Source organism: Bos indicus, chromosome 25, assembly GCF_029378745.1.
Source record: "Bos indicus isolate NIAB-ARS_2022 breed Sahiwal x Tharparkar chromosome 25, NIAB-ARS_B.indTharparkar_mat_pri_1.0, whole genome shotgun sequence".
NCBI classification, from domain to species: domain Eukaryota; kingdom Metazoa; phylum Chordata; class Mammalia; order Artiodactyla; family Bovidae; genus Bos; species Bos indicus.
In genome coordinates, this window is record NC_091784.1 from 43,107,786 (window position 1) to 43,135,475 (window position 27,690).

The 27,690-nt window shown below is 62.9% G+C and overlaps 1 protein-coding gene across 6 annotated transcripts; it reads left to right on the plus strand.

Annotated features, from left to right (window-relative positions):
* Nucleotides 1-613: 613 nt before the first annotated feature.
* On the plus strand, nucleotides 614-26,428 carry PDGFA (platelet derived growth factor subunit A). 6 transcript variants are annotated; one of them, XM_070780375.1, is made up of 8 exons: nucleotides 620-1,163; nucleotides 2,552-2,681; nucleotides 4,096-4,192; nucleotides 8,691-8,795; nucleotides 10,085-10,272; nucleotides 15,887-16,013; nucleotides 16,608-16,676; nucleotides 18,421-20,249. In XM_070780375.1, exons 2-7 carry the CDS (start codon nucleotides 2,619-2,621, stop codon nucleotides 16,661-16,663), a joined length of 636 nt encoding a protein of 211 aa, XP_070636476.1. In that variant the 5' UTR covers nucleotides 620-1,163; nucleotides 2,552-2,618; the 3' UTR covers nucleotides 16,664-16,676; nucleotides 18,421-20,249. The 6 variants fall into 6 exon arrangements, with proteins under 6 accessions (XP_070636474.1, XP_070636476.1, XP_070636475.1 ...); XM_070780374.1 differs by lacking the exon at nucleotides 620-1,163 and adding an exon at nucleotides 1,508-1,645; XM_070780376.1 differs by lacking the exon at nucleotides 620-1,163 and adding an exon at nucleotides 2,040-2,156.
* Nucleotides 26,429-27,690: the final 1,262 nt, after the last annotated feature.

Here is a 27,690-nt window from a genome sequence, read left to right on the forward strand (position 1 = left end):
GTGGGGGTCCTCAGGTCCCCTCTGCCTGTGAGGAACTCGATGCTCAAGCAGGTGTGATGCAGTCAACTCTCAGGAAGTCTCTGGGCTCCGCCAGGGGTGCAGCCTGAGTCCAAGCAGTGTGCTCTTTGCTGCCTTCTGGAAACCATCCAGCGGACTCCCTCCAGTGCAATGGAAAGTCTACTTGGGTGGACACGGACAGTACCAAGGCTTCCCGAGCTCTGCCTCAGCCCTCCTTCATTCTGAGCCCCGAGTGCGTGCTTTGGGGGGAGGGGGAGGCTGCAGGTGAGGCTAGCAGGGGAGAGAGGCAGGTGCGCTGGGGGGCTGAACGCTGGGAGACCCTGCCCCCTGGGAATCCCAGGAGGGGCCCACCCCTCCTCCCCGGAATCTGGGGGAAGCTGAGGGCCCCCCCGCCCCCCACCGAGGGCCCACTAGACTCGGCCTTTGAAATGCTGGAGCCCGAGGAGCCGAGGATGAAAGAACGCCTGGAGGGTTGCGCCTTCACTGCCTTTGGCCGGAGGGCAGCCAGGGTGGGGGCAGGGACCTAGCCCGGAGGATGGGGGTGTGGGATGGAGGGCTCGGGCCGGCGGGGTTCTGTTTCCTCAGCCCACCCAGCCACTTGCAGTCCCTAGCCTTTAATGGCCTTCCGTCTAGCTGCGGGGTCACTTGGCTCGTTACCCATCTAGCCCTGATCCCGGGGCTTCTCCGCCCCTCTAGAGACCCGTCGCCAGGGTGCGGTCCCACCTGCCTAGGCAGGCGGGAGGGACCCAGCTCGGCGCACCGCCCTTCGGTGGCGGGGGCGCCGTCCAGCCCCGCTCAGGCCTCGGCCTCCCTCGCGTCGCTCCCCCGCATCGCTCTGTGCGGCGCCGTGGCCGGAGGTGGCGCTCTGTAGGATCCCGGCGCGGGAGGCTGAGACGCCCGGGCTCCTCTCGAGCGGCTCTTTTCTTTTCCTCCCTTCCAGCCCTCGAGTTTCTGGCTCAGACCGCCGCCAGGCCTTCCACGAGGGCGCGGGGACTTGGGGGTGCGGGACCCCAGGGCGGGGACGAGGTCCGCGGCAGCCCCCTCCTCCGACCGGGGCGCCCTCGTCTCCCGGAATGTGGGTGGAGGTTCCTCGTTCAGACGCCCCAGGCATCGGATTCCGGGCGGGGGCGCGTGGCAGCCGCCAGGTGAGTGTCCCAGACGCGCCCCTAAACCCGCCCCACCTCTCACCAGAGCCTCACTCCCCCTCCTTTTATGGCGGGGGAGCCGGGGGCCCGGGATCCAAACCGTGCAGAGGCCGGAGCTCCAGGGCGGGGGGCGGGAGGCGGGGGCCGGCTCGCTTTTGCCCTTTTTGGCGTAGCAGCTCTGGGCGCTGCCCTCTGCCGCCGCTGGGGCCCGAGAGAGGCGAGCCGGCGACGGCGGCGCTTCTGCGGCCGCCTCCTCCCCTCCCCGTCCGGTGCTGCAGGGCTGCAGCTGGCACTGGGGGGTGGGCAAACTCTAGGGAGGGGCGCCCGGGGAGCCCCGGGCAGCGCGCGGAGCCCCGGCGGCTGTGCTCGGGGCCAGGCCCGGGGCCTTGATGGGTTTTACTGCCTGCGCGAGCGCGTGTGTGTGCTCACTGCGGCCGCGGCGGGGCCCTGCCCGGCCCGTTCGGCCCCCACGCGCTTCCGAGGTGCGGGTCCGGGGCCCGGAATCCGGGGGAGGCGAGGGGGAGGGGGCGGGGGAGGGGCGCTGCGCTGCGCTATAACCCCCTCCCCGCCGCCGGCCGGCTCCACACGCGCGCCCCACGGAGCCCGCACAACTCCGGCGAGCCGGGCCTGCCCGCGCCGCCTCCTCCTCCTCCTTCTCTGCCGGCGGCGGCGGCGGCGCCGGCTCGGCCCTCAGGCCCGCGCGGCGAGGCCCCGGGCGGGCGGCGGCTGCCAGGCGGAGCGGCCGCGGGCGCTGCCCGGCTCGGGCCGGCGGAGGGCGGAGCGCGGCGCCGGAGCCGAGGGCGCGCCGCGGAGGGGCGCACGCAGGCCGCCGGGCCGCGCCGTGCTGGGCCGCGCCGTGCCCGGCCGGGCGGCGGCGGCGGCGGCGAGAGGAGGCCGGAGGCGAGCGCGGGGCCGCTGGTGGGCGCGCAGGGCCGCCCGCAGCCCGCAGGGAGAGCGCGAGCCCGCGCCGGGCCTGGCCGGGCGTCCAGACAGGTGATGGGTGGTGCGGCGGCAGCGGCTCCAGCCTCGCTCGGGGGTCCCTTTCGGGGCTGACGCCCGCAAATATGCAGAATTACCGGCCTGGTCGCTCCTAGAGCCAGCGCCGGGGAACGAGCGCGGCGGCGGCCAGCACCGGGAACGCACCAAGGAAGAGGCCCAGCCCCCGCCCTCCGCCCCTTCCGTCCCCACCCCCTACCCGGCGGCCCAGGAGGCTCCCGGCGCGGCGGGCGCGGCAAGCGCGCACTCCCTGCTCCTCCTCCTCTCTGGCGCTGCCTGCCTCTCCGCACTCGCTGCTCGCGCCGGGCGCGCTCCGTCGGCTCCCTGCTCTCCGCGCCACCCTCCTTCGGGCCGCGTTCCCTGAGGGATGGTACTGAATTTCGCCGTCACAGGAGCCCGGCTGGAGCGCCCGCCCCGCGGCCTCGCCTCCCCGCCGAGCCACCGGTGCCTCGGGACGCGATGAGGACCTGGGCTTGTCTGCTGCTCCTCGGCTGCGGGTACCTCGCCAATGCCCTGGCCGAGGTGGGTGCCACCCCCGCGCCCTGTCCTTTCTCCGACTCCCCCTGCGCACGCCCCCTGAGGCCGCCCGCGGGCCCGAGAGCCCGGGCTCCGGGGCTCTGCAGGGCGCGTTTTGATTTCTGCTAGGGTGGTCGGTTTTTAAATTTTCCTAACTGGGTTCTATTTTCTGCCATGCCTAAGTGTGTCTGGTGAGTTTCCAGCGTGTTGCGTCGCTCCGCCGCGGAGGGACGGAGTGGCGGCTGGGTGGACGAGTGGGGAGAAACTTCGGGGGCCGCGGGCTCCTCTCCGAGGAGGGAGACCTAGGGCGCGGCGGACAATGCAGCATTGGGGTGCGGGAGCGCGGAAGGGGGTGTGTGTGTGTGTGTGTGTGTGTGTGTGCGTGTGTGTGAGCTCGCGGAGCCGGGGAAGAGGGAAGAGCCCCCGACAAACTGGTAGGGGCGGTTGCAGCGGGAGCCCCCGGAAGGCAGGGTGAGCAGCGCAGAGCCGCAGACCCCGGGTCCCGGTCCCCACGCCCGGAGCGGCGGGTGGGCCGGCGCAGTCCCGCCCGCGCGGGGCCTGCTTACAGGTGGCTGAGCTAGGCGAGCCGGGGCCGGGCCGGGAGCCCTCGCCCTCCCACCACCCGCGTCCCCACCCCCACCCCCAATCTCGAATCCTCGTGAGCTGTGCTGTGATAAATGACTTTCTACTCCCCCGTCGTGGGGACTTAGTGCTTGAGACCCCCACGACCCCCTACTCCCTTTAAAAACCTGAAAAGAGTAGGGGGAGGCCGAGAGGTGGGGGGTGGTCTGGGTTGGGACCCGGAGCTGCGAGAGATAGATATTTAACCCTCACGTTCCCTGGCAGCCCCTCCCAGTCGCGGCTGGATTTGGGGCGTCTTCGTCGGCGCTAGGGCCGCAGCTGGGCCGGAGCCCGGGGTGGGGCGAGTGTGAGTGTGCGCGCGCGTGTTTGCAGACCCTCTCCCCCGCAGGTTCGGTCGGGATTCCGGGTGTGAAATTTAAACCTCGGGTAGATTAAAGTGTTAGGGCTGCCGTGACTTTCGTCGCCGGTCCGTGACGCATTTCAACTTGATCTTTCTCGATGTTGATTTCACTATTAGACCAGCAGCTCCCCGGGCCCCTCGCCACCCCTAGACCTGTAACGGACACCCCTGGGCAGAGGGGCCCCGTGGGTTTTGTGTGTGTGTGTGTGTGTGTGTGTTTTAATTTAAACGTGGGGACCCGTTTCTTTTTGTAAAGGGCAGACACGAATGGGGACGGAGAATTGTATTGGGGGTCTCATCCAGCCCCACCCTGGGCCTTAGGCTCCAGGGCCCGGGCTGGGGGTCCGGCGGCCTTCCTGCAAGGCGCCCGCGCGGGCCGGGTGGGAGACCAGGCGCTCTGGGCAGCCACGGGCGCTGACCGTGTTGCTATGCTTGCAGGAAGCCGAGATCCCCCGCGAGGTCATTGAGAGGCTGGCGCACAGTCAGATCCACAGCATCCGGGACCTCCAGCGACTCCTGGAGATAGACTCCGTAGGTAAATCGCGCCCCTTCCCTCGGCGCGCGGGGAGGGCGCGGGCGGGCGGGCAGGCTGTATGTGCGCCCTGTGCCGCCTCCCGTGTTCGGGCCGGGCCGGGCGCCGCGCAGGAGCGCACCGAAAGGTCAGAATCCAATCCCGGGCCATAAAAGCCCAGGCGGATGAGTCAGGAGTTTCTCTTCCAATCACCACTTTCTCTCCCGGCGGCGGCCGGGGCTGCTCACTCGCCCAGGGATTGTTTTTTTGCTTTAAGGAAAATGCCGAATGTGTCTCAGAAAGTTAAGCCGCATAGAGGGCGCCGGCGTCCCGGCCAGGTGTGCGGTCCGGGGCCTGCCCTCCGGCCAGGAGGAGCCAGCCCAGACCTTGGGCGCTGAGCCCCGACCTGGGCGCAAGCTGGTACGCGGTGCCGCCCCCCACCGCCCCACCGAGGGCCCCTTTGTCATCGGTGCGCATTTGCTCTGCTCCTGCTGCCGGGCTGGGCCTTGTGGTTGTGAGTCCTGTGTTTTTCTGTTTTCATGAGCCAATAAAAAAGGCGCGCCTTGGACACTCTGCTGTTTGGGGACTATTTTGGGGCTCCCCCTCAGGCTCTGGAGCTGAGCCGCTTTAGGAAACAGTGTCAAGCAGACTTCTGAAGCTCTTGAGTGTCGGCTGCAGAGTTGGACTGGCCCCAGGTGGGCAGAGGTGCTGACGACCCATATTGGCCTGGCTGGGAGCCGGTGGTGCTGGGTGGCTGTGCTTGCCTGTGGACCAGAGGAAGCTCTTCCTAGAGGACAAGGGTTCTGGCCCGCATTTCTGTGGCAGGAACTCCACTGTGAGTTAGCTAGGGGGATACTCATGTCAGAAAACTTACTGTTGACTGGACAAAAAGGAGCCCCAGATGAGCTTGTCAAACAGGGCAACCAAAATTAGCCAGGGGTTGGCTGGGAGAATTTTAAGTGAAATGAAGATTTTTCTTTCGCTGCAAACTACTCTAAAAAGGGGGGCAGTGGAGGAATTAAGTAAAATCACATGGTCTAGTCATTTGGAAATTTGTACCTAATTATGGTGGTGGAAAGGCCTGAACTATTTTCATTTCATGCCAAAACCATTTTCTAGCAAGGGCGATGGTTTCTGTAGTTTCTTGACCCAGGAAATCCTTTGGCTGATCCTTATCAGGAAGGGGGTAGAATTTCACTTGGAGATCAGAGTGGGGCCAGGGGGGGATTTTGATCTGGTTCCTTGATGTGTAACCCTGGGGAGAAGGGTTTGGCTTTGGTTAGCCGAGGAGAACACTTGCCTGCATTCTGCTGCTCCCTGATGGACTTGGGCAAGGGGGGGACTGGCTTCCCAGAGTTTTTTTCCCTGGGAAAGGCTGGGCCTCCCGCAGTACCGGCTTTGGGTTGTGTTGGGGAAATGGGCCATTCACTTTCTGCTGGGACCATTCTTATTCTGTTTTCTGCAGCCCCGCCTCCCCCCCCCCCCCCCATTAATGCTTTTAGCATTGCAGCTCTGGGGTCATGCTGATAGCATTCCTGACCTGCGGACTTCTGGGTCCATGGCCTCCTTGGAGGGTCCAAACAGAAGAAGCAAGGGTGCAGCAGCCGGTTCTCCGGGCTGGTTTCAAATTGCCCCCTTATAAAAGCCCTGGGAGCCTGCTCCCTCCTGCCCCAGGGAGTGGACAGAGTGGACCGCCTCATTCCCTCCCCCACCTGTTAGGGTAGCTGGGGTCTGCGAGGGAGCTCCTAGTGCCTGGTGAGCTTTGGGCTGAGAACACTCGAGGGGCCCCAGGGTCTCCTTTGTTCAGTAGCTGTGTCCCTCCGGGACCCTTTGTGACACAGACCCCCGGGCCGGCTCCTTCATCAGAGCTCTGGGTGGTCCCCCTCTCAGCTCTGACCTGAGCTGGTTGCTTCTGTAGCTTGTTTTGCAGAAGGAGTGGGCTGGGGGGTGTGGGTGTCTTTTCCCCACCTTCTGTTTCTGCCCCAAATGAGTAGAAATGGATCCCGCTGCTAGGAAAGGTTGTAAACTGCTGTGAGGTTACTTCTCCAGGCCCAGGACTCCCCAGCAGGGTCAGCCAGAGGTGGGATCAGTGAGGGGGCGGCTGGGTGCAGAGAAGACCCGCTAGCCTGGGTGTCCGTCCTTCCTCTTACAGCTCCGAGTGGAGCTCTTGCAGACTTACGCCTGGGAGCGGGAAAGGAGACTCGGGTTTGCAGTGGCTCCTCCCCAGGGCGGGGCCTCGTGACTGGCAGGTGGGCGTGGCCTCCAGGGCCGGGCCGTTCCCGTCTCCCAGGTGAGTCGCTGCGCCCAGGCCCGCAGGCGGTGGATTCCTTGCCCGCGCCCGCGAGCTCCGAGCGCGCTCACGGACCGGACAGTTGGTTTTTCACGTGTGACCTTTGGGTGCAGGGGCCAACATGTGGTCTTTTAATGACCAGTAGCATGGAGTTTGCGGCCTGTGTGTCGGGCGTGCTGAGAGCAGAGCATTCAGCCGCGCGGGAGCTTTGTTCTCTGAAGCCTGGCTGGGCGCCCGTGGCCATTGAGTAAGGATACATAAATATCATCCCATTAGGCCATTAATGCTCCTCCAGGACTGACGGCTGGAAGACGGCTCTCTATCCTTCGGACATCTGTGCAGAAGAGGCAGAAGGGAAAACCAGTTGATGAACTGTCCTGAGAGCCATTTTCGGGTGTGATTCATGTGTGGCCTTCTCTTGGGAAGGGGATCCCTGCCTGTTGCATCTCCACCCACATGAATCAGAGGGCTGCCTCCCCATCAGCGATGTCTGGGCTGAGTTTCCGGACCACCCGTCTCCATAGGGTAGTGGATGAGCTTGTCTGACTGGGAGCTCTTGCTACTCTTGCTGGGGATTGAGTCCTGGGTTCAGGTTGCAGAACAGTTGATTGACCAGGAGGAGGCTTTGTCTTCTCTGCTTCTTCAGGGGCAAGAGACCTGGGTGTGGGGCAGGCAGTCGGGGGCCTCCTGCCGGCCATCGGCCTTGCTTGCTCTTCTGAGCTTTGGCCTCAGTTTCTTCTGAGGTGGGGAGGCGGCAGCCCCTACTGTGTGCACGGCACCACGATGTCGCGGAAGGCCGCTGTTGCCTGGCTGGAGCGCGGGGTGGGGTGCGGCCTGCGTTGCTGCCGTTGCGTTGTCTCCTAGAAGCTCAGGATTGACCACCTGCTCCTGGGCTTGGCGATGGCAAGATGGCCACCACCAGGACGTGACTCATAATGTCACTTTTTTTGTGAAAAAATGCTTCTTGTAACAGTTGGTAGATGGGAAATTCTTACTGCATGAGTAGTTCTGTTCTGATCTTATTTTGGGTCTCAGAAAAAATTAGCGGCAGTGGAACGTTGAGTCATTTGAGGGAAGAGCTGGGTTCCCCTGGACGGCGGGGTGCACGGTGGCGCATCTTGTGCTCCCGCTGCGTTCTCTGTGTTTGCACTTCGTTTCTAGTGAGTGCAGGTTCAGACTGCCGGCATGTGGATAGTCTCCACGGCCTCTGTGTGCTGCACATCGGGGACGGGGGTCCTCAGGTCTGGGCTCATGGCTGGGATACCACTGGAGCTTCTTGGGGAGGGGAGGTGGTGAGAACGGGCTCCCTGGGCAGCTGTGGCCCTGGAGGCGTGCCTTCTCAGAGCCCGCTGCCTCTGGTTAACGGTGGGGGAAGCAGTGACGGAGGGGAGAGGCGGGGAGATGCCCCACCAGGTCTGAGGGCCCATTACCCTGGTGCAGGTGCTGTCCTTGGGCGGGGTCCGCCCAGACGGCAGGTGTGTGTCCCTTCCGAGCCCTGTCTGGGGGCCCTGGGAGCAGAGCGGGTGGTGGTGTGTGTACCGAGGGGGCTATAGCCAGCCTGGGGCGCTAGGCCCAGCGGTGACCTTGGCTCTGGGGCCACTCAAAGCTCTTTCCTTCCTGAGAGCCGTGTCCCCCACGGGGCGCTGGGCTCCGGACGCGCCGCTCCGGTTCTAGCGGACTCGCCATCATGGCAGGCTGACGTTCAGGGACTAGGGGGGTCTGACCGAGGCCCCGTCTGGCCTTGCTCCTGATGCCCCTGCAAGGCCGGGATGCTCAGCCAGGATTGGGTCAATGAGGGCAGCAGAGGAGGCAGCAGAGGTGGTGGAAAAGTTGCGGCTGCAGCCTGTGCGGGTCTGCCGTCCAGCCCGCTGTCCAAGGTGCGCTGTCCAGCAAGCAGCAGAAGGCCTGTCAGCTCAGCCTTGCGGGCAGGGCGGGCTGGCTTCAGGCACCTCCCCTGGGTCAGCCCTCATCCAGCTTCCCTGAGGAGGCGCCCCGGGCGGGCTGGCTGCAGGCCCTTCCCCACTGGCCTGCAGCTTCACGGTGGGGTGCAGGGCAGGCAGGAGCCTCGTGCCGGCCGCATTGGGAGTCTCATCCTGCACACGTCTGGAGGCCCCCCCTTGTGGGTACAGAGGGACCCCCTCTGTAACGAGGAGGGCGGTGGGGTGTGCTGCTGCGCAGGCCCCAGGGGCCCAGGTGTGGGCAGACGGTTGCCATCTCCTCTTTTTCCTGTAGGAGCTGAGGAGCCTTTGGAAACCAGTCTGAGAGCCCACGGGGGCCACGGCGCCAAGCATGCCCTGGAGAAGCGGCCAGTGCCCATCCGGAGGAAGAGGAGCATCGGTGAGTCCCTGTGCTGGGGGGCTGTGGAGGGGCTCCGGGGACACGTCCTCCCCCCCGACCAGGACGCGGGGTCCGTCTCTTCTCTGCTGTGCAGGCCCCGCGCCCCCCTCCCCATTCCCTGCTGCAGGCCTGGCCTGGGCCAAGAGTTTCCAGAAGCGGGGAGCCGCCATAAATTCCTGAGGTGCCCGGTCTTGTTGGGGCCTGTGCTGGAGGCAGCCTCGCTGGAGGATGGTTGTGTTTAATTTGCAGTTCATAACATCAAGCACAGAGTGCTCCCCGCCGCCCCGCGGAGGGGTGGGTGCAGCCATGCTGGGCCTGGGGGGCCCTTTCCGGGGTCCCCACCTCCTGCAGGCCTGGCCCCTTGGCCCCACTCTGAGCATCTGGGGTCTGCCTGGCCCCTTCAGGAGTGACTGGCTGATGGAGGTCTCCTGGGGCCTTGGGCTCAGCTTTGAGGGGAGACCTTGCCCCAGGGGTGCAGTTGGGGGGTGTGACCACCCAGTCCCGTGCCACCTGGGGATCCTGACAGCTGTCCGTCCTCCTTGTGACCTTGGGCATGTGACTCTCTCTGTCTGAGCTGTCTTTCCAAGAATATGAATTTTATAGCTTCTGCCTTTGGGCGTGGTGTGTGGGTAGACGATTCCTGGTTGAGGCCAGCAGGCCCTCCCGGGTGACGTGTGCTGCCTCGAGTCTTCGGGCCTGATGGGGGCCTGTCCTGCTCCAAACCGGGGGCCTGCCCTTGAACGGAACTGGGGCTAGACTGAAGGCTGTGGCCCTGCCTGGCTAGACTCCCCAGATCCTTCCTGCTGGTGGGCGCTGGGTTGGGCACTGTGAGTGGGGCCCCCTCCCGCACTGGGGTGGCTGGGTCACCAGCACCCTGCCCTCTTGATTTGGGGGCCACTGGAAATGTGCTTGTGGGAGGCGGGGCCCTTGGGAGGGGGGGCAGGTGAGAGCTGCCCCCCCGCCCCCGGTCCTGAGTGAAGGTGGTGTCCCAGCTCCAAGCTGGCCTCAGGGGCTGTGTGAGCCCCTTTTCAGCCCCCACACCCCAAGGGAGGCTCTCTGCAGCACCCTGCCCCTCTGGGGTCTCCCCTCCCAGCCCTCAGGTTACCGCTCACCTTCGGGCCAGTCAGCGGCGCCCTGCTGGGGGGTCTTTCTGCCTGTGCTGGACCAGGGGCTGGGTGACATGTCCCGTGGGCGGAAGCCATGGGCTGTGGGTCGCTCCTGCCTGGACCCCTGGGAGCTGCTGCAGCCCTGGGGCTTCCGGCACGTTCACCCGCCTCTCACGTCTGCAGAGGAGGCCATCCCAGCGGTCTGCAAGACCAGGACTGTCATTTACGAGATACCTCGGAGCCAGGTGGACCCCACGTCCGCTAACTTCCTGATCTGGCCGCCGTGCGTGGAGGTGAAGCGCTGCACCGGCTGCTGCAACACGAGCAGCGTCAAGTGCCAGCCGTCGCGTGTCCACCACCGGAACGTCAAGGTGAGCCTGCGCATCCCTGGCCTGCGGCGGCCAGCTGTGGCTGGTGAGCCGGAGGATGCGGCCATTTCTCTGACTGGCACACTGAGGCCCGGGGGCGGGACTGGGGCTTGGGTCCTGGTGGGTAGTTTAGGGGTGGTGTCTGGTCCCCTCTCCAAGGGCCTCTCGTGGGTCTTAGGACGACGAGATCCTAAGATCCACAAGAAAAGTGGTTGGCTTTGCCGACGGGTTTCGCATGGTGTCCAGCCATTTAGCTGAGAGCTGCCTGGTGTCTCCTCCAGGCTCTGGAAGGGTCTCTTGGGCACTTTAGTGGGGGCTCTGGTGGTGGCAAGGGGGCTGGGCGTCCCCTGAGAGCCTCTCCCCACCGAGACTGGAAGGGAGCCCCAGGCTGGGGCTGGGTGGGGAGGCTGACTCCCACCATGGCTCAGAACTTGGCTCAGAACTCAGGCTGCAGGGCCAGGCACCGCCTGTCATGCTAGACCTCTGGCCCCTGTGAAACCTGGGAGGGAGTCCCTCTCCACTGGACGTGCTGTTGATGGGGCGCCAGCCAGGGGGGTCCTTTTGGGGGCCAGGTTGCCCCCTGTTTCAGGAAGGTGTGCTCTGCGTGGAGAACCACAGGCCCTGCGGCTTGGGTCAGATGTCTCTGCTCCCGTGTTGGGCTCCTGGGAACCAGTACATGGCCAGTGCTCACTATGAGGCCTTCTCCCAGGCGGGAGGCTGGCTGGTTTGACCGCTAAGTGCATCACGGGGTCTTGCAGCAGGGCAGGTTCCTAGGACACATACTGGGGCTTGTCCTCTGAATCTGGGGGAAATTCTGCATCCTCAGGTCACTGGGCAGCTCAACTCGGGCCTGGCTTCTGGCCCTATGTCTGGAAGCCTTTCTTAGCCTGGGCTTGCTCCCCTCTGGCTGCACCTGCCTCTTCGGGGGAGTGGGTCTGGGACATGGGGACTGCTTGCCCCCACGGAAGGTCTGTCTCCGGGTGGGTTGTGGTCCCTGTGGCCCTGGGCGTGGACTTGGCACCGTGTCATGGAGGAGCCCCTGCCACCCACCCCCTCGCCCCCCGCCCCACCCCACTCAGCCGGGCCTCCAGTTTTCCTGGAATGTGGACTTCTGCTCTGGGGGTGCAGTAGAACTCTTTTCTCCACTGGGATTTATTTCCGATCACCTGCGAGCCTGAGTCCAGGCTTCTGGCCCCAGAGTGAGGTGTGGAGTTAAGGACCCTGTAGCTGGCACGCGAGAAGCACTTTAGACTCTAACTGGGACTTGACTTGACCTCGGGACTTGGTCCTCTGCGTGCTTTGGAGATTGAGTAAGTGGATTCCACGGCTGGCTGCCTGTGGTCTCAGGTGGACACTCCCCTGGGGCCAAGGTGCCCTGGAGTGCCTGCCCGGCGTGCTGGCTCCTGCCTCAGGCCTCAGGCTCCGGGTGGGGGGTCGTCTGCCCTGGGCACCCCGCGGGCCCCACTGCTGTGTCCTCCTTGGTTCAAGGAGGAAGCAGGCCTGATGCCTGCCTGTGGGCTCAGCGGTGGCCCTGGCTCTCAGCCCAGCCTCCTGGGCTTCCGTTGGGTCTGGGGGTCCCTCCTTGTGGTGTGTTGAGGGGTCTTAGGAGCCCCAGGAGTCCAGGGAACTGAGGTCTTTGTCTCTTGGGCCTGGGGGTGGGGTGCCCTAGATTAGATGGTCCTGCTTACGGATGCTGGAGCCTGTCTGTTGGGCCAGCAGCAGGGGCCTGGAGGTACAGGGGAGTGGAAATGGAGCGGGCTCTCTGCCCGTGGCTCCAGCCTTTGGGGTCCCCCACGGCTCCCACTCTTGCTTCCCATGGTGTGAGGGCAAGGCCATGTCTGGTCCCAGGCTGGGCAGTGACCCTCTGTCTCCCCTGGTCCATCCTAAGGGTGGGCGGGTGGTCCACAGCTCCTCGGGGGTCTCAGTGGGTGAGAGCAGGTGCTCCGTCTGCCGGAGCGGCCTGACCAGTGAGCGGGAGAGCCGAGTTCCATCTGCCCAGAGTGGGGTCAGCCTGCCGCGGGGGGCCTGACCACCCAGCTCCGCATCCGGCACCCCGCACGCCTTCGCCCACCCGCCTCTCCCGGGGAGGGCCCCTCCCACCCTGCCATCAGGAGGTCGGCAAGGAGACATCCGGCCCCAGACCCCGGGGTCCTGGCGGGAGGAGACAGAGGTCAGTGGGAACAGGAGGCCCATTGTAGCATGCCCACCCCCCAGCCTGGCCAGGGGCCGTCCCTGTTCCATTTGGGGTTGAGGCCGAGCAGAGAGCGGCCCTCAAGGCCCAGACTGAACATGGGGTGGGTGCTGGGGGTCATAGGGTGACGCACAGCCCGAGGCCCCTCATTGGGAGGAGAGGGCGGGGAGGCCGGGACGGTCTCCCGGGTGACTGAACCAGGTAGGTACCCTCAGCTGCAGGGGGCTCCGGGCCCGGGGTCAGGACACGCCCAGGTCGGTGGCCTGGCCCCTAGAGCCCTGCTGTGACCTCCATGGAGGGCGGCCTGAGACCTCCGGGGCCTGCCCTGGGGGCGGCTCGTGGACCCTGGAGCCCCTGCAGACCTGCCGTATTGCCACGTGGGCAGGGGTCCCAGCCACTCCCCGGCACCCCGCTCAGCAAGGCCAGCGCCTGGCATCTGCCCCCCCGGTGCGGGCTGACATGCGGGTCCCGCCCCTAGACCTGAGCCTCTGTGGCCGGGACAGGTGGAGCTGGGCGTGGGCGGTGGCGGGTCAGGCGGAAGGAGCGGCTCCCCGCCGCCGGGTGGGCCTCCAGCCTCACGGGTGCTGGGAGTTTGGGGCGGCCCTGCTTTCAGGGCAGCTGCGGGCTCAGCTCTGCGGCCATGTTGGGCAGTTAACTGCAGTCTGACTTCGCCAGACCTCCGGCCTCTGGGAGGTGGGCCTGGCGTGTCTACCCGGGGAAGTCCAGGATGGGCTTCTGCACCCCTCGTGGACAGGGGCCCTGTGCTTTGGGTGGGGGTCCCCACAGGGCCGCATCAGCCGTTGCTGTTCCGGGAGCCAGGTCGGGCCGTGAGGGTGAGGCAGCAGCTCTGGCAGCATGCCTCCGTGCCGGGCTCCTGAGTCCCTGCCCTGTGCAGCGAGGCGCCCGTTGCTTGCCCGACTTGAGCCCTAGTCGGTCAGGGAGGGCAGACCCCATCGGCCGCAGGCCCTGGGGCTGGGTTCTCTTCTCCGGCCACTGTGGCCTCTAGACCGAGCCTGGAGAAGGCCTCCCGCCACCCACCTGGGAGCCAGGTCGGTCTGTCCATCGTGACCCCGGGAGCCGGACTCAGTTCTGAGTGGACTTGGGGCTGCAGGGCCCCAGTGACCCTGCCTGGCGGACTCAGGATGTCCCCTGGCTGAGAGGCACGCTCAGGGGCCCTGCTGGTTGCAAGTCCGGGACCCCTCCCTGTGAACCAGGCCCTGTCCGTGCAGCCTGTTTCTCAGTCTGTGAAGCGGGCCATGGTCGTGCCCTCTCGAGGCTGCTGTGAGAGTCATGGGCCTGGCCCATGGGATTCGGGAGATGCTGCTGTTTATTCTGGACCTGGGACCTCTCGGGGGGCCTCTGGCCTCCGCAGTGCCACACCCCACCTCCCACCTGCGTCAGGGGGCCCTGCAGGGCGCGGCTGTCCCTGGCCCTCCTGGGGGTGTCCTGCTTCATGGGGGCTGGCGGGCACAGGAACCCAAGGCCTGGCTCAGAAGGCTGATGGCGTCATGGGGTGGTGTGCTCGGGTGGGTCTGGCCTGGGACCCCGCAGGTGGGGCAGCTCCATGGCGGGGAGTCCGAGTGTCTGGTTTTTCAGGAGCAGCCGAGACAAACGGCGGGGAGAGCGTGGGGTGTGGGCTCCGAGAGGCTGCAGCGTAGGTAGGTCTGGGGGTGGGGCGCCAGGGGGTGGGGCGCCAAGGACGTCAGCATCTTCATCGTGGCCTTGGCTAGGGCGGAGGACGCTTTTGAGAATTTAATATTCACAGCGCATTCTTGGGGGAAAAATGTAGCCATTTCCTGGCCAGATGGAGGTGGTGGACCAGCCCGGATACTTGCAGGTGCGGCTATGAATCCCTGTTTGTTTTTCTGTGATAAGAAAAACAAGATTTTTCTCTAAAGACTCAAGTGGCCGCTGTTGCGCACCCTTCACTGAGGGGCCCGCTGGGGCAGCGCTGCTGGGCCCAGCGCTGGTCCCCGGGCGGCCTGTCTGGTGGCTGGCGAGCGTCCCCCTCCCCCACACCCATGCCGGCCGTGGGGGCCTGGGTCCTCGTCCTGCCCTGCAGAGGATACCAGGGGAGGCGCCCACTGGCCAGAGGCGTGCCATCCAGAGGGCCAAGCCCTCGGGTGGCCTGTGTCCCCCAGGAGAGGCCAGGGTGGTGGGAAGCGTGTGGGCACTCAGAGCAGGGTCCAGGGCGGGGTGAGGCGCTGGCCTGTGTGCCTGCTGCCTGAGCCCCAGGGGAGTGGACAAGGCTGCTTGGGCCGGCAAGCTGGCCTGTCTGGATGGGGGCCTTAGATAGGCTCTGTGCAAAGGTGCCGACTTCAGTGGTCTCTGGACAGTGACCCAAGTTCCAGGTGCTTATGTGTGCGTGAGGCCGTTTGTCCTTCACCGTGACCCCCGGTGCATGTGACTTATGTCCCCACTTTACAGATGGGAAGGTGGAGGCTGGCTGCCTACCTCTCGGACTCTCCCCGGGGAAAGGGGCAGGGGCAGCCGGGCCCCAGGCCTGCAGGAGCTCCCACCCGAGGCCTCCTCTCTACCCGGTCTCGAGGTCTCGACTTGGGAAACCCTTGGGCCTGGCCCCAAACCCGGCCCAGCTCCTGACCCGTCTGAGCCACGGCCTCTTCACACGGCCGGCAGGCCACCGGCTCTGTTCTGCTTGGTTAATTCACGTGGCCAGGTGGCCGTTCCAGGTTTGGACGGGCCTCCAGGCCTGCTCGCCTATGACGTGGGCAGCCTGGCCACCAGAGTGCAGGGTAACCCCCTGCCCGGGGTCCCCAGGCTGGAGGCTTCTGTTTGTGGCCTGGGGTCCCATTTGCCCTGGTCAGCTGTGGCCCATGAGCCAGGCTTCCCCAAGGCCTCCAAGTGCCGGAGGTGGGCCTTGGCCAAGCCCTGCTCCCCGCCCCGCACCCATGTCCCTGGGTGAAGAGCGAGGGATGGAGAGAGTGTCCCTGGGGGCTGTTCTGGGAGCTGGGTGAGGCTGCAGGGCTGGGGCCGGCTGCACGTCAGGTGGCTGAGGGGTCCTTGTCTGGAGCCCCAGGTGGGCCCATGCCTCCTGCTCCTCCTTGCGGCTCGGGGTTGGGCCGGAGGGCGGATGGTCCCGGGCCTCGAGCAGCAGCCCCGGTCCCTGGCTGCTGATGGTCAGGCGCACCTTTGCCGACCTCTGTGGCTGTTCCACGTATCCCTGAAGCGTGGAAGCAAACCCCTTTCGTCACCCAGAGCCTCCCCCTCCAGGGCATCCTTCAGGGCCTCTCCTGGCGGGCACAAGCCTCTGGGCTCAAGTTAAAACGCTGCACCTCACTGCTGGGTCTCACTGCTTCCTCACTGGTGCCCCTGCTTTTCCCACTGGGAGGAGGTCAGGGGTCAAGGGTCGTCCCGGCGCCCAGGCTCGTGTGCCGCTCGTCCACGGCCGCGCTGCTGTCCCGACAGGTGGCCAAGGTGGAGTACTTCAGGAAGAAGGCGAAGTTAAAAGAGGTGCAGGTGCGGCTGGAGGAGCACCTGGAGTGCACGTGCACGAGCGCCAGCCCGAGCCCCGACCACCGCGAGGAGGAGGCGGGTGAGTTCCAGCCGGGGGGCGGGGCCGGCGGCGGGGCGGGGGGCGGCGCCTGTGGCCTGTGGGAGGGGCGCGGGGTGGGGCCGGCGCCTGTGGCCTTGGGGGGCGGCGGGGGCATGGGGGGCGGGGGCATGGGGGGCGGGGGCGGAGCCCTGTAGCTCAGGCCTGCGGTCACTGTGCGTTCACTGCGCGGCCCGTGCGACCCGGGACCTGCTGTGGCGGGGGGTGTGCTGCCCCCGAGAGCATCGCGGGGACATGGCCACGCGCCTGGAGGGAGGGGTCAGGCCGCCGTGGGGTCCCGTCTCCCGCCCCGGCCCGAGCGGTGAGCTGGAGAGATGCGGCCCGTCCCTGGCGGGTGGCAGGTGCTGGCCACAGTGTTGGCGATCGGGGACCTGGCCTTCTCGGCCAGACTCTGCCCAGAGCAGCCCGGCGTCGTGACCGCCGCGCCGGGCCGGCTCATGGGACCAGGAAGTGTCTCCCTGCCAGCGCCATCGAGCTGTTTTACAGAAAGATAAACACCCCAGGTATTTATTGCTTCAGTTTCCACCCCACACCCTCCCTCAGGCCCACTCACCCTTCCTGCCCTTCTGTCAACAGGAAGGCGTAGGGAGTCAGGTAAAAAACGGAAAAGAAAAAGGTTAAAACCCACCTAACGTGGCCAACCAGGTAGGAGCCACCCGCCAGCCGCGCCGCCATCCTGGGGTGGGAGGCGCAGCGCCCGCTCACTCGGCGAATCACCCACAGGCGAGGACGCGCCCTGATTGGCCTTGATCCGTCCGCGAGCTTCCGCTGTCTGTCCGGCCGGGCTGCGGGTCTCCACGCTCCTGTCCTCCGCCCCTTCTCCTGCCGCTCGGGACGCCTGGCCCCAGCCCCTCCTGCTCTGGGGTGCCCGCTCTGGCTTTGGCCCTCGTTGATCGGGAGGCAGAGATCATAGGAGCGGGGTGATCTGGGCTCCCTGAGCAGCAGTGGAGTAGCTCCCGTGTTTAATTGCTGGGATCACACAGACAGCTTACCCACTCCTTCGACAGATGGAAAAACTGAGGCTTACCAGGATCACAGATGAGACGTTGAAGGCTGGATAGATCCTGTCTGAAATGCTTTGTAAACATGTAGGGCTGTTGGTTGCTGTACTGGAAATTGTGTTTGGCTGCTAACAACACACCAGAAATAAGGGCAAGATAAGGTAGAGACCAGAGCAGGTACGGCAGTCTCAAAGTATCATCAGACACCCACTTCAGGATTGGTGATGTCCGTGCTCAGCCTCGTGGCCTGACATGGCTGCCCCAGCTCCAGAAATTGTGTTACACTCCAGGCTGGAAGAAAGGTTATGGTGGGGAGAACAGTGAAAGGACCCAGTGACTTTTGCTTTAATCGCACTGGCCACCCCTCCACTCTGAGGGGGCCTGGGAAAAGTGGTCTTTTCGAGGGGCTTCCCAGGGGAGGTGGGTGTGGGCAACTGCGGTTGTCATGGAGGGAGGCAGTGCTAAGTCTTCCTGGTCCTTCCTGTTGGACTGTCTGCCTCTGGAGAGCCTGGTCCTTGCTCCTGGGTATGTGGAGCCCATGGCATCCAAGACAAACAGTTGTGAGAGAAACTCTTGGCGACAGGTGCCTGGGAACCCAGGGCCCAGCTGAGTGATGTGTAACTGTAGAACCTGACCAGGCCAGGAGCTTCTCAGGCCTGTGGGCCAGGTCCACTCGGGAGGCTCCTCTGGGAGGAAGGGTCCACGTAGACAGATCCTGAAGCAGCCCCCAGCTGCCGAGCCTTGGCTTCGGGTCCTGAGGGTGTGCAGGGGCTGATCAGTACCTGCCTGTGCTTCCCAGTCTGCAGCCACCGGGCTAAGCCTCCACGGGCCAGCTGATGACAGAGACCCTAAAGGGAGAGTGCCGTCCCTGCCTCCCTGCTAGCATTCGGTCTCTGGGCGTGTGGTGTGAATGTTCGGATGAGCAACAGACGGGCAGTGTAGGGCAGGGAAGAGCTGCTGCATGCTCAGACCCATGTGCCCCGCCTGGTCACAGAGACCCGTGTCTCACTGATGGCATCCGGTGACAGGATTGCCTCATGGCCCAGAATGGCTGCCGGAACACCAGAAATCATACCAAGCTGTAGGCCAGAAGAAAGAGAAAGGTGAGGAGAAAAGCAGAAGAACCCTTCTGGGCCTCAGTTTTCCCCATCTGTACAATGGGAGAATGGGGCTTGCTCTGAAGCTGTGTTCTATGAGATCCCAAGAGCCGAGTGCCAGTTCTGGTCAGGATGTTACAGAAAGGGTAATGGGGCATATTTGATTTGGAAAATTTAACAAAGGCTTTAAATCTTGCGAGCTACCATGCAGCGTGTATGCGTGCGTGTGCGTGCCGTCATGGCTCTTGTGAGTTCGTGGCCTCTCAGTGTCTGTCTCTCTCCTGCCTGCAGATGTGAGGTGAAGATCAGCCAGCAGCCCTCTCCCGGGACACGGATGTACATGGCGTGTTACATTCCTGAACCTACTATGTACGGTGCTTACTGCCAGCGTGGTCTTTGTTCTCCTCCGTGAAAACTGTCTCCATGCACGCTTTGGAGAACAAAGAGACAGTATACGTCGTTCATGTGACATCAAAGCAAGTATTGTAGCACTCGGTGAAACAATAAGACGCTTCCTTGTCAAAAAAAAAGAGAGCAAACAAACCCACGGAACACGACAAACAAACTCACTCACAGAAATATCTGAACAGTTGCCGGAATGGAGGGACGCCCCGAGGGACGGAAGGACTGACGTCTCAGCGGACTGGATCTCTGTCCAGGGTGGTCACAGGTGCTTCTGCCGAGGATGCAGAGCCTGCTTTCTGAAGGCTGCGATCGGAGGCCGCGGGCTCTGCAGGCGCACGCAGGAGCCAAGACTGGGGAACCACATCTCCTTGCCGTAGTGTTTGAGTCTTATCCAGAAACTTCCCTGAGAGCCTTAAGTGGATTTTTTTTTTTTTACATCATAAAGTGATTATTAAGCTTTCCTTTTTACTCTTGGCCTAGCTTTTTTTTTTTAATTATCTCTTTGGAAGACATTTACACCGATAACACCAGGCTGCTGTGACAGTCAGTACAGGGGACGGTACCTTTCCTAGCAGGATGCAAGCGAATGAGCTGTATTAAAATAAACGTGGTATGCCCACCCGTGCATCATTTCCTAAATGTTTCTGGCTGTACGTGTTTCTTCTTGCCCCGTCTCACCCGCCTTTTAATTTAAGCCATTTCGAGAGAACTGCGTGAAGCAATCACATGCCGTTCCCCAGCCTCCTGCCTGCGTGGCCGGGCCTGAGGACCCGGCTTTCCCGAGCTGCAGCCCGGGGTTGCTCCCTGCTGCTGCCGTGTTTGGACAGAAACTAAACTCTTATTTTTGGTAAAATGTTACGCTTTACGTGTATTCAACGGAAATTCTGTGTGTTGTTGTTTGATTTTGTTTTTTTTGTAAAGGTGAAGTTTGTATTTTTGTCTAATATTACCAAGTTTTATATACCTGAGAGCCTGCCATGGTATTTTTTTTTTTTTTTTTGAACCAAAAGGAAAAAAACAAACCCACCAAAATGCATTCACGGTGAAAAGCATTTGTGGCCGCGGCCCATCAGCGCCACATGGCCTGTGGCCTGTGGTGCTGGAGCTCCAGGTGGTGACCGGGAAGTCTCGGTGTCCTGGGCCTGCCTCCGGGATTCTGGACGACTGGGCCGAACAGCTGCACCGGCATCGTGACCTCACAGAGACGCGGCGGCGCGCCCTGTCAGACGCCAAGTGGATGAGGAAGATTTGATTCCTCGGAGTGCGTGGACAGCAGTGTCTGCTGCGCCTGCGAACTGGGTCAGCCCCGTATTGCCCGCGGCCTGCCGCCCCTGTCCTCGCCTCGGAGCTCGAGTGACCGTCGGGACCCTTCTGTTGCCCTGGGGCCGTCTCCGGTGACAGGGAGCGTCCCGTCCCGGGACTCACCTGTCCGTTAAGGAGCTTCCTCCACGCGCGGCTGTAGGACGCCTTTGAGCTAGCGCATGGGGGCGTGGTCGCGGGCCGTGGCCCCGCCCCATGGGGGACCGCCCCTCCCAGGAGGGGTGTCCCGCAGCGGCGCTCTGCGCGATCCTGTGCTGTGGATACGTGTCTGATGTGAGATGTACAAACGTGATCTGTGTATTTACGTCCGGTGAGATGCCCAGAACCCTGCTCAGTTATTCTTTCTTTGGGCAAATGCGTCTGATGGTCTGTCCATTAAAGCAATGGCGCAGAAAGGCTTGGTGTGCTCTTGGGGGAGAGGAACGCCCAGGAAGGGGTGGGGCCCCCAGCGGCAGCCGGGAGGATGTTGGTGGGGAGCGGCCACCACGTGTCACGGGACTGAGGGTCTCGGCCTGCTCTCCGTTCCCTGATAAAGGCACTAGGCCCTGAACGCTGGCCCCTGCCCAGTGCCCGTCCAGCTCCAGGACTCCTGGGAGGCCGCGTCATCGACCCCCGAGGGGTCCAGGTGGCGCGCTCAGCTGGCTTAGCTCCCTTGTCCCCCATCTGTTGTGAACTTCCCTGGAAGCTCTAGACAGAAATGGGGAGAACAGGCCCCCTAAGGAAGATGTGGCCATACAGTGGGGTGCTGGGCCTCCAAAACGGAGCCTGTGAAGGGCTGGGGAGCAGAACGCTTGTTGTAGGGGGCGTCCAGGGGTCAAATGGTGAAGCAGGGAGTTGGGCTCCATCCCGGGGGCCTTGGAAGTGCCCATCAGAGCCGTCTGCCTGGGTTGTGCACCTGTGAACACAGCTCCTTCAGGGCCTTTCTCTTGGCTTTGGGGGAGGTGGGCAGGAAGCCGGGGACCCCACTGTGGTTCTGAGTTTGTCAGCGGGAGGATGCTCTGGGCGCTGCCCACAGCAGCCCTGGCAGAAGCAGGAGTGCAGGGCCACGCTCAGCCCTGGAGGCACTGCGGCCGCCTGCCGGCCTCCCACCCCAGCCCTCTCTGAGAGTGCAGTCTGAAACCTGGGGTGGGCTTTGGGCCCTACCTGGCTGGGAAGTACCCCCAACCTCTGTGCTTTCTGCTGGCCTCGTGACCCCCCATCCTGGTCTCGTGACCCCTCACACTGGCCTCGCCAGTTCTGTCTATTCCGTGGGGTACCAATTACAGCTGAGTCTCGGGGCTCAGGCTAAGTGGGCGGCCCAGGTGAAGGAGCCAGCATTTTTGGAGCCCGGTGGACAGCTGTCCCCCTGTGGGCCCCTGGCCTGAATAGGCGAGCTGGTGCCCTGCGCTACCCAGGCTGGGGAGGGCTGTTTGCCCAGAGGTCCATCTGCAGACCCCGGCTCACGTGCTGGGGGCCGCTGAGCGTGGAGTGTGGGAATATGGCTCTGCCAGGCTCTTCCCTGCCAGGACCACCTGGCCCTGTGACCTTGGGTGACCTTGTGTGTGACCTTGGCAGGTGGTTTCCCTGCTCTTGATTGGACAGCTGTGCTGGTCTCCGTAGTGAATGTAAGAGCTTGTCCCAGAGCGGACGCTCCAGATGGACTCATGGGGCTCCCGACCCTGAACGGGAGCAAGAGGAGCTAGTCTCAGATGGGGGAGCGTCTGCTGGGGCTGTGGGCCGATGGACCCCGGGACCCCTGATGACGGCCCGCCAGGCCCGCTTCCCCAGTGGGGCTGGGCTGAGCATGAGAGCAGGGCCTCCCCGGAGCTTCCTCCCAGTGGGGCTGCCTGCCTGCTCACGGCTCCTTTCTGGGTGTCTCCTCACCAGCCTGGGTCCCTGGGAGACAGGGCCAGGGTTTGAGTCTTTTCTGGGCCCCCAAGGGAGACCTGAGGGTCAAGTGGCCAGGAAGCTGTTTGCTCAGAGCGTGTCCCTGTGTCCCTGGGGCTGCTCTTGAGAGAGGAACCCAGGGTCACCCCTAGGCTGGAGACCAACCCAGCCTGGCCTCGGGGGTCTGCAGCACAGGCGGGGCCTGGCTGTCACCCAACAGTGCCCGCAGCACCCCTCCAGCATCAGCTGGAATCCACCCCTGCCTGCTGCAGGGCCCTGCAATGCAAAGCTGGTGGCTTCTGCAGAATAGAAAAGCGACTATTCAGACCAGGCCCTTCAGCTGCCAAAAATGTGGAGTGTTCGCCGTCTGCCCCCGGCCCGCCAACCAGACCCTGGCCCTGTGCCCCCGGCCGAGGCCCCTGCCTGGCACTCTGTGGGTGAAGCACCCCATCCCACCACTCTGGCCCCGCGGCCTGCGCTGGCACCTGCCTCTGCAGGGCTGGCCACCTCAGGCTCCACCAGGCGCTGCGCTGTCCCGAAGGCCGCATGTGGTTCTAGTGTGCAGGGTAGACGGACGGAGACTTCTCCAGGTGGGGACGCAGTGCAGGCCCCAGGCAGGCAGCCCAGCCCCGGCACTCACAGCCCTCATGCGGCCCCTGGGCCTCAGGCTGCCCGTCTGGGGACGAGGAGCCCGGAGTCACTAGCAGGCCCCTGGGCCCCGGCCTGCCCTCTTTGCACCTCTAAACTCTGGGCAGCCACACCCTCTGCCCTCGCAGGTGGGCTCACAGCCCGGCCCTCGCTCTTCCTGCTGCCCCTCCAGGGTGCAGGCCTCGCGGGCTTGGGGGATGTCAACCTGGGCAGCGCGGGGTGTCTGGTGCCTCCCTGGGTGCTTTGTGGGCTGGGCCTCCCTTGGGGCTGGCTGGTACTAGGAGCTGGGTCCCTGCCTTTCTGTCTGGTGTCCCCGGCGTCCTTCCTGCAGGGCCTCAGGGAGGGGGAGCGGGCAGAGCCCCCTGCCCGCCGGGCCGCCAGCTGCTCCGAGGAGGCTGCGTTTCCGGAAGGAGAGGGGCGGCTGTGGGCTTGTCTGGACCTGCGCTCCCGGGGTCGCCGGCACCTGTGGGGGAGGCCTGCTGCCGCGTCAAGACGGAGGCTCAGCTCAGCCCGCGGCCGCCGCGGACCCCTGACCCCAGAGCCCTGTCCCTCGTCTGCCCCAGTCCCCAGCACAGTGGAGACCAGGAGCCCGGGTCCCCCACCACCCAGACTTCCTCGGGGCAGGTCGTGGAAAAGCCAAAGCCCGGGTTTAAATGCAGAGGATGGTGGTCGTCGCCACTGGCCCCTGGAGATGTGCTCCTTCGTTCATTCCTGTCCCCGCAGACGCCCTCCGGGCTGCCCCAGGTATCAGACAGGAGCTCAGGGACCTCACAAGGCCTCCCTGTTGCTGGGCTGTTGTCAGTGAAGCTGTTTTCTTGATTGAACGTTTGGGCCTTTGCTGGTGCGTGTTGACCCGCGCAGCTGTGTTTGTATACTGTCCCACAGTCCTGTGGCCTCGTTTTTAGCTCTGACGTCTGTGTGTGTCTGGGTTTCTTGGCATTTTCCATGTACAAGGTTGTGTCACCTTCCAATAGGAGTAGCTGACTCCTTTCTTCTCGGTCTGTTTCTCTTTTCTTCTTTAATCGCCAGGGTGAGAACCTCTGGGATAGTGGGGAGAAGCTGGCGGAGCAGACATCATTGCTCCTGATGGGGGGAAAGTTTTACGTTTTTCTGCCTTAAATATGGTGCCAGGTGTGGGTTCCTTCCAGGGTAAGGGAGTTCCCTCCTGTTTCTAGTTTTCTGAGTGTTTAGCATGAAAAGGTGTTGGATTTTTTCTGGGTGATGCTTTTTCCACAGTAATTGAGAAGATCATTTGTATTTTTTTTATCCTGTGAACATAATGCATGTATATTGTGTGTGTATACACACACACACACATTTACACACACATATACACACATGCACGCACACACACACTTACACACACACACACACATGTACATACGCACATATAAACACACACATATACCCATACATTTACGCACATATACACACATACATATACACATATATACACACATACATACATTTACACACACACATACACACATATATATACACACATACATATACACACACATTTACACACACATACACACACATGGAGAAGGAAATGGCAACCCACTCCAGTGGTCTTGCCTAGAGAATCCCATGGACGGAGAAGCCTGGTAGGCTGCAGTCCATGGGGTCGCACAGAGTCAGACACGACTGAAGCGACTTGGCAGCAGGCATACACACACATTCACACATATACACATATACATATACACTATATATATACACACACATGCACACACACACATATACACACACTTACACACACATATACAAACACATTTACACACACTTACACACATACACACATATACACACATACATATACACACACATACATATACACACACATTTACGCACACACACACTTATACACACTTATACACAGTTACACACAATGTACACACATACACATATACACACACATTTACACACACACACATTTACACACATACACATACACACACATTTACACACACACACATACACACACACACACCCCCGTGCTGACTGGATTTGTTTGTTGCACCACACTTGTGTTCCCGGGATGAACCTACCTTGTCATGGGGCGCGATCACCATCTTCACGCGCTGCTGGATCTGTTTTGCTGATGTTCTGTCGAAGCTTTTACATCTGTGCATAAAGGCAGTGGTCTGTGTTTCCTTTTCTGTGACGTCCTCGGTTTTGGTATCAACATGTAAAAGTAATGATTCTGGGAGAGTGAGTTCCTTTCTCTGATGTTTTTGGGAAGAGTTTGTAAAGCATCGATGTGAATTCTTTTGAGAACTGTTTGCTAGAATTCACTGTGGACTGACTCCATCTGGTCCTGGGGTTGCCCTACTTGCGGAAGACCCCCAGGGCTCAGCCCTGCTCCCTCCCAAGCTGCGGGCCTCAGGGGGCCGCTGTCCCAGCTCAGGCCCCTGGGGACGGAGGGCTCTGTTTGCCCAGCATGGTGGGGGGTTGGCAAACAGCCCCGGGCTCCGGCTCCGGCCTGGGTGGCGTCCATCGGGGGCCTCGGCCTGCATACCTTCCTCCCCCACCTCCTCACTGCTGACCTGCAGTGACCCCGAACAAAGGAACTCCCTGACGCCGACGTCCGCGGGCTGCATGTGGGGCCTGGCCGGGGCCTCCTGGGAAGTCACACGGCTCCGCTCCTTAGAGGGGCATGGGGCGTGCGCTGAGCCCTCAGGGCGAGCTGGCTGGTCCAGGCCCAGAGAGGAGCAGCAGCCTGTCTGGGCACATGCAGCAGCGCGCAGTCTCCTCTCACGGCTGCGGGGCCCCCGGAACCCCCCATCTCGGAGCCCCGACCTCCCCCAGCAGCACGTGGCCGCTGGGGGCCCGGCACTGACCGGGGAAGGGGGGACCATGGGGGGACAGACCCGCTTCCCGAGGCGCTGGGCTCCTGTCCAAATTCATAACAGCCTGAGAAACACCCTCTGGAAAAAAGCAGCCCAATCATCGTCTCGTGTTTAAAAAATTCTGGCGTTTTCCCCTCAAAATCTGTCCTAGTTATGCTTGAGATCTCCTGACCCCAGAATACTTTTATTTATGACAGAAAATTCGTCTCCATGGCAACGCCTTAGGAAGCTGCAGTCTCGAGATGATAACTTCCCAGGCAATGCAGACAGTAAATGGATTTCTCAGAGAAAAGCGGACAGTGACTCCATCTGCACTGGCCGCTAGGCAGTCTGGGGGGCACTCGGGGGAGGCGCTGGGCAGGCCTGGCAGGGGTCAACAAGGAAGCCTTGCACGGAGCGGCCAGCTCTCACCCTCCATGCTGAGCATACAGTGGGTGCAGGGCCACCCCTACACTGGGCACCTGACTCTCCCAGCCCCCTGCGGGCCGACACCTGTGCCCCGTGTTCCTCCCCTGAGCAGTGGGCACAGGGCAGGAAGAGGCGGGACGGCCCTTGGGAGACCCAAGACACTCTCCCTGCAGCCCTGCTCTGCACCTAGGCTCCCGGGTCAGCTCGCGTTCCACAGCAAGGGAGAGAGCACCGGCCTCGGCCACAGTTAATCCGTTGATCAATCCACGTGTCCTCACCCGCCCGTCCATTGATTCTCCTCAACACTGTCCACCCACGTATCCACTCACCCACCCACGTATCCACTCACCCACCCACGTATCCATACGTCCACCCACCCATTTATTCTTCTAAACACCACCCACCCATCCATCCATCCAATAGATATTTCTTCAGCATCTACCAGGGCTTGTCACTGTGCTGGGTACCAGGGATATTTGCCTTTGTGGAGCTGATCATTAGGGGAAGAGTCAGGCATTGCTCACACACACACACACACACTCACAATCGTGGACTGAAGTGGGGGCCTGCAGGGAAAATGAAGCAGTGGCTGTGTTGCAGGATCCTGACGCTGGGAGAGATGATTTATATTTTAATCCTCATAGCTGCCCTAGGATAAGGGCCCCCAGCAAGCTGTTTTACAGGAGGGTTCCGTCTGGAACGTGCCTCACATCCGGTAATTGGCAGAGTCAAGGTCTGAACCTGAGCCAGGCTGGGTTGGAACCCTCAGGGTGTGCTCTGTCCGCGGCTTAGGGGGCTGCTGTGTGTGGAGGGCAGGGGCCGTGTGGGGCGGCGGGAGGGGCTGCCGGGCAAAAGGACCTGTGGTGGCCCTTCAGCCTGGACAGACTTGGTGAGTGGGGGTGGTGGGGAGGGGCAGGGGACGGAGGAGGGGGCGCGGGGTGAGAAGGGGGCGGGGGGTGAGGAGGGGCTGCGCTACCCACCAGGGCCAGCCCCTATCCCGGACCACCTGTTATCAAACTCTGCTAATGAGCTGCCTTCTAGGAGGGGAGATGGAGAGATTAGGGGAGGGGAGCCTTTGGTTTCCAAACATCAGGACAGAAGGTAGACAAAGCTGGTCTTCAGAGACGCCGCTGTCTGGAGGCCTGGCGCTTTGAGCCATTTGAAGCAATTAATTAGCGGGATCAGGGCCTGGCTTCCTGCCCGCGGTGCCAGCCCCACCTGGGCCTTCCTGCTTCCCCTGGAGGCCGGGCCCCCATGGGCGCTGCCTCCAGGGTGTGAGGCGCTTGGCCCGGACGCAGCGTGGCTCTGGCAGGCGCTCGGGACCCCGTGGCCGAGGACCGGAGGACGGGGCGGCTGCAGAGGAAGCACTTTCTCCTTGGGCTCTGCCCGGTGTTGGCTGGCCCAAGGCTTGCTCCTGGGCCCATCCTCGGCCCGTCCTCCCGGTCCTCAGCTGGGCCTGTGGCCTCCATCCTGCTGAAGCCGTGACCTCCGTGCAGGAGCTGGGAGCCTGGCCGCCCTGGGCCCCGTCCCTGCGCAGTGCCTGGGACGGGCCTGCAGCTGGGGGTCTGAGCGAGGCGTGGGGTCGGGTGGGCACGGGCCTGGGGCTTTGTTGGCTGCGGGCAGATGTGCGAGGATGAGGACCCCGGACCCTGACTGCTGCCCCCACCTCTGGGCTAGTCCTGGTGGCCCTGGCTCTGGGTTTGGCCCTCTGGCGGCCCCCGAGGTCCTTCGTCTTATGTTGTTTTCTCCGCACTGCTCGTTACTTGAGACTTTTCTCCAAGTGTTGCAGTGCAGCCGGCACATGCTGTGCATGGTAGAAAATGAACGTGAAAGTCCCGGCTGGGTCCTCCGTGAATTCATTAAAGGAGCCTGTCCTAAGAGCCACAGCTTTAATGCAGCAAGGCTTGCCAGTCCTCCAGAGGAGGTTATTCAAAAGGGACGTAGAAAAGCAACAGAATTCCGGAAGATGATTTGGGTCCCCAGGCCGTGTGGTGCCTCCCCTGGCTCTGCTTTCCATCCTCTGGCTGACGGTGCCCCCAAACTGTCGCTTCCTAGGTCTAGA

Coding starts and splice junctions, on each gene's coding strand:
- PDGFA (XM_070780372.1), top strand. CDS start 22,070: ATGTGGAGTGTTCGCCGTCTGCCCCCGGCCCGCCAACCAGACCCTGGC.